This window comes from Dioscorea cayenensis, chromosome 2 (genome assembly GCF_009730915.1).
Source record: "Dioscorea cayenensis subsp. rotundata cultivar TDr96_F1 chromosome 2, TDr96_F1_v2_PseudoChromosome.rev07_lg8_w22 25.fasta, whole genome shotgun sequence".
NCBI lineage: Eukaryota > Viridiplantae > Streptophyta > Magnoliopsida > Dioscoreales > Dioscoreaceae > Dioscorea > Dioscorea cayenensis.
Window position 1 is genome coordinate 13,624,823 of NC_052472.1, and position 6,237 is coordinate 13,631,059.

Consider the following 6,237-nt stretch of genomic DNA (forward strand, 5'->3'; position numbering starts at 1 on the left):
TCGATTATGTTTTTATAATAATGAATTAGTTATTTAGCTAAAATTTTGATTGATGAGATTTTTTTTAGTCGAGAGGATAAAACTTGGGGGTTTTTTTTATATTTGAGATAAACAATATTTAAAGTGTTTGAATAATAGTATTTATATATAATATTGAAGTTAGATACATGATCTACACTAATATTTAATTTTACTAAAAAAATAATAATATTAAAAATAAATATCTAAAACAGTTTCAAAATAAATGTGCTTACATGAGTGTAGAGGAAAATAATTAACTAAAATACTAAAGTACGTATTGAAAGAAATTCAAATATAATAGCACATGTAACATATTGCCAACAAAAATTAACAATTTAAAAAATAGTATAGACAGACTAATCTAGACATTGTGAGGCCAAAGCACAAATAAATGTTAACAAGATAGCTATTAGAAAAAAAAAATAGTTAAAAACATAGTGAGTATTTTAAAAATTAGCATATTTTGTATGAGTCCTTAAAAAAATCACGGCATTTAATATGATTTTTAGTAGGAGATTTTATTTTAAAAAGAAAAAGAAAATATATTATAAATCAGCACATATAGTATGAGCCTTGGCATAAATGAGTGCATTTAACATGATATCTACTATTAAAAATTATTTCTTTAAAAAAATTCACATACTATACAAATGAGGACATTTACAAATGAGCCACGAAATTTTCGGCATACATTATGGCAACACTTCTTCCCCACTAAATTAGTTCATCTAATAGTTTACAAGAAAAACCACATACTTTTGTAAATTATGCGCTAGTTTAAATAGCATTTTTATAAAGAAAATCCTTTCTTTGGAAATTAATTACTCATCATTGAAGTAATTAATTATTTTTTAAATACTTATACTTTTCATTCCCTTGATATCGTTATATTTTTCCTTTAATATTATATTATTTTGATTTATTATACTTTTCTAGCCATTATATTTGTTAAAATTCGTTTTGTTTCCAAGAACCCATAAATTTAAATTTTATTCTCCAACCAAATATTATTAGAGGTTTATATAGGAAAATAAGTTTGTATTATAAGAACTTCATTGTAAATTAAATAGAATGATGGGCCATTTAATAAAATTACCCTCCTTTTTTTTTTTTAATTAAACCAAATGGCCCTAGGGCCGTTTTAATTGCCAAAATGGCCCTAAGACCATCACATCACCCACATGGGTGATGCGATATACTGACTAGGTGCTGAGTCAGCGCCAGTCAGCGCTGATTGGGCTGCTGACGTGGCATTTTTAAATAAAAAATCCTGATTTTTTTTATTTTAACACCTGAATTGTTTTTTAATCAATAAGTTGGCTTATTCTTGGGTTTTTCTGACCAAATTTTTTTAACAAAAATTTATTAAACTTTTAAATAATTTTTTAAAAAATATATAAGTGTGTTTTCTTAATTTAAATCCCTTATTTCTTTTATAATTAACAAATTATCTTTTCCCTTTGATTATTAACCCAAATTTTATTTAAAAAATATGTATTTTTTTAATTTATTAAAAAAAATAATTTTAAAGAATATATTTGAATATGAAAACACAAATTTTAAAATTTTAACTTTTAAAATTATTAAACCTTTAATGAAACAACTTTTTAAGCAATATATAAGTGTGGCTTTTTATTTGTATTATAATTAACAAAAACTCTTTGATTACTTAACCCAAATTTTGCTTAAAAAAATAATGTAATTTTTTTAATTTATTAACAAATTAATTTAAATAATATATTTGAACATGAAAACACAAATTTATTTTTTAATTAAATCATTAAATCAATAATAAATTTTAAATTTATTTAAAATTAAAAAGCATAATTGCATTTAAATATAAAGTAAAGTTACATCATATATTTCTCCTTTGCTTAGGGCAAGTAGTTCTATAATGAGCGGGTTGTTTACATATAGAGCATAAATTATGCCTAGTAGGATCAGGGTTTCTATCCACATGCATTCGTTTATGTCTGATCTTTGGTTGGCCAGTAGTACGTCGACCAACAGGTGGAACCATTTGTGTTTTCATATTCAAATATATTATTTAAATTAATTCTTTAATAAATTAAAAAAATTACATTATTTTTTTAAGCAAAATTTGGGTTAAGTAATCAAAGAGTTTTTGTTAATTATAATACAAATAAAAAGCCACACTTATATATTGCTTAAAAAGTTGTTTTCATTAAAGGTTTAATAATTTTTAAAAGTTAAAAATTTTTAAAAATTTGTGTTTTTCATATTCAAATATATTCTTTAAAATTAATTTTTTAATAAATTAAATAAAAAAATACATATTTTTTTAAATAAAAATTTGGGTTAAATAATCAAAGGGAAAAAGATAATTTGTTAATTATAAAAAGAAATAAGGGATTTAAATTAAAAACACACTTATATATTTTTTAAAAATTATTTAAAAAGTTTAATAAATTTTTAAAAGTTTAATAAATTTTTGTTAAAAAAATTTGATCAAAAACCCAGAATAGCTCAAACTTATCGATTGAAAAACAATTCATGGGTTAAAATGAAAAAAATCGGGATTTTTTTATTTAAAAATGCTCACGTCAATGTCGAGTCAGATATCACATCACCCATGTGGGTGATGTGATGAACCTAAAGACCATTTGGTTTAATTAAAAAAAAAAAGAGGGCCATTTAATAGAATAATAGTATATATATATATTGGAAATGTATCTTATATATAAAAAAGGCATTTTCATTTAGGGAAAATTATTTTTAAGTCCCTGAAATTTTTTAAACTTCCTCCGTGGTCTTTCTGACAAAATTAAAGTCCCTATCCGTCCTTCATTTATAGTTTTTGTACTCGTTCGTCCCTTCCGTCACCCCAATCTGTGATATTTTTGTTTAATCCCAAAACTACCCTTGAAAAAGTTTGGAGGTAATAATGGCACCAAGTCAAATCACAGCATGGCTATTGTACTGCAAACTTGCTTTGGAAGTTGCATTCTTCTTCTACTTGTATCTTGATGAAGAAGCTGGTGTTCTGGTCCATATTGTTTCCATTCTTGAGCCTCTTCATGTAAAGAACCAATTCTATCTTCGTTCGTTGTCTCCGTCTCCCCAGTCTGGAGAAGCTATCCAGTGCAACATTACACCAACTGCAAGGATCTCATCTTGAGCATACCGTATGTTAACGATATCATCTACCTAAAGATTTTGTTCATATTATTATCTTATTTTTATCAACCACCATGTTCAGAAGGTGGCAGTTTATGACTAAAGGTTTTTTTGTTTTGTTGCTGCAGTGGCTTAATGGACATGTTTTACACTGTTGTGAAATACAAGGGAGAGGGTTGTGTGTTAGATTTAACCATCTTGAGTGGGTGGGAATTATTATTGGAAGAAATATGTACATATTGGCACCTTCAAGCTTCATCGGTCAAAGTTAAGTATATAATTCCAGATGAGCAGAAGACAGTGGCTTCCATTAGTTCCGAAGATGACTTCTAAACAATGTGCAACATTCACCGGTTATTCAAAATAAACGTGGTTGATATGTTGGTAGAGACTGTGGATAGTAACACGAAGACAACTCTGGGTCATCGAGACCATCGTAAATATCATATATCTTTTATTCTTTCATTTTTTGTAAATCTCTGCTTACGCGATAGATGTTGTCCTTCTATTCGATTTTAATGGTGTACACATGTGATACAGTGATTGTTATGCTGGTTTTTTTGCGCATTAAAACATTTTCATATTTATTCACTTTAGATTGTAGTTAGTTTTCGGTTTTCTAGTTTAGATTTTTTTGCTTTTACATTAAGATGTTGGTAGTAAGAATTCAATTTTACTGATGTTTCGTTTATTTATTGAACTAACAACTTACTTTTTTTCCATCATACTAGAGAAACATTGTCAATGCTACCGCCAGTTTTACATGGAGGACCTTTAACAATAAGTAATCCGACAAGAGATTCGTAGTCGAGTTTACTATGATTGGTCATCGTTTTGAAAATGCGAAAAACTTTAAGGATGCATTGTGTGACTTAGCCGTCAAACGCAATTTCAACTTTCTGTTCATAAAGAACGATAAAGATAGAGCGATCGTGACATGTCTCGATGAAGATTGTCAATGGCGTGTTCATGCCTCAAGAGACGTAAAACCTTCCTACATTCGAGATTAAAACAGAGACAGACATGAACACACATGCGGTGGGGAGTATCAACACACCATTTCACCCGAGAGCATCAAAGAAATGGGTTAGTAGGAAGGTAGTAATGAAATTACGTGATCGGTCTCTATACCGAGCAGTGGATATACAATGAGATATATTACGTGACCATGGTGTTCGTCTGCCTTATAAACAAGCCCTCGGATGGGTAAAAGAGTTAGCAAAGGGAATTCTTCATGGCGTTGATATAGCAAGCTATGATCCGTTGGTATGGTATACTGACAAAAGTTTCGAAACTAACCCGGTAGCGTCGTTATTATTGACACTCGATGGAGAAACGATTCAAGCGTGGGTTTTTCTGTTTTCGTGCTTCTCTTGATGGTTTCAAGCGGGGTTGTAGGCCTATTCTTTTTCTAGATGGAACTCACTTGTTGGGCAAATATGGCGGTATCCTTCTTGGTGCAACAGCCAAAGATGGAAATGAAGGATTTTTTCATTTGGCGTTTGCTATCGTGGATAATGAAACCCGATGATAATCGGACATGGTTTACATCAACTTTGGGTGATGCAATATACGGTGATGACGACTACACCAACATAATCACATTCATCTCGGATCGGTCGAAAGGACTTGTAAATGCTATTGCGAAGGTTTTTCCTTCATCCCCGCATGCTTATTGCTTGCGACATCTACATGCAAATTTTCTTAAATCAAATGGGCAGCTAGGAAAGTCATTAAAAGATGAGTGCTGGAGTTTGATTATGAAGATTGCATATGCATGTACGTCTTTCGAATATGATGAAGCTGTACGCTCCCTATTGGCCACATCAGGACAAGCACACTATTGGATGTTCCAGAAATCGGACATGTCACATTGGTGTAATTACTTGTTTAGAGGCCAGCGGTGGGGTGAAATGTACTCCAACGTCGCAGAATCTTTTAATGCATGGATAAGAGAAGCACGACACCTTCCTGTGTGTAAGATGGTAGATGCAATAAGGTGGTACCCATAATAGAATGCAAAGTTGTTACATGCTTTCCCGTATTCATGTTTTTTTTCAACCATTTGCTTTTAATATTGTTCTTTACTGTTCTGATTTCGCTTAATCTATTTACTATTAGAGGTTTGAATTCTGTATTTTATATTTCCCTTTCGTTTATCACGTTACTATTTAGTATTAGTAGTTGGTATTTACAAATTATGCAATGTGTTCTACAGTTTGTACTTGCATTATTACCCCTAAATCCTGTTATATTTTACATTTACTATCATAATGGTATGCTCCACGGTGCAATTGATACAACCTATGTTCATGTTGTTAGGTTTAAGATGATAAACATGATGTATAACCGACGTAATTGTTGCTTGAAATGGGAATCTCATCTTTGCCCGGTGATACACAAGAAGATTGAAGTGATAGTCGAAGAAAGTAGGTGCTTACTGATAGGTTGTTCAGATGGAGAACAGTTCGAGGTTGTTGACCACCAGAGTAATTCTGTTAATTTGTGTGCTCGAACATGCTCTTGTCGCCGCTAGCAGGTTTACGGAATACCATGTAAGCATGCTTGCGCAGCGATTATGCAAACTGATACAAATGTCCATCGCTTCATTGAACCATACTACACTGTCAAATCCTACAAGTTGACATACAAAGAATCGATATTCCTTGTACCAGATCATGGCAAACCGTTGGATGACTCTCGCCAACTCCGTATTCGACCACCTATCTCAAAGAAAAGGCCTGGTCGTCCGAGGCGCAAGCGGATTGAGTCACAAGCATGGCATGTGCGTGAAATACATTGTAGCCGTTGCCACTCAATCGGACATAACAGGGCAACATGTAATGAAGTAATCGCAGACTAAACACTAGGTAGTATGCATGTTTTTGTAATACTGGCCGTGGATGGCGAATTTTGAAGTATAAATAGTATTTTCGGTTAGCAGTTAATGAAAATGAACTGATATCTGTGTAAGTAAACAACAAACCACACATATAAACGTAGTCATACATTAATGAGCTGCATATTCAATTTATAAACAACAAACACAATAGTTGGATACGAGTAAGCTTTATTGGT

General features: G+C 31.2%; 1 protein-coding gene across 1 annotated transcript; it reads left to right on the forward strand.

Moving 5' to 3' along the window:
* Positions 1–4,598: 4,598 nt before the first annotated feature.
* LOC120272777 lies at positions 4,599–5,695 on the forward strand. The gene is made up of 2 exons (XM_039279584.1): positions 4,599–5,158; positions 5,482–5,695. The coding sequence occupies exons 1-2, from the start codon at positions 4,599–4,601 to the stop codon at positions 5,693–5,695; spliced, it is 774 nt and encodes a 257-aa protein (XP_039135518.1).
* Positions 5,696–6,237: the final 542 nt, after the last annotated feature.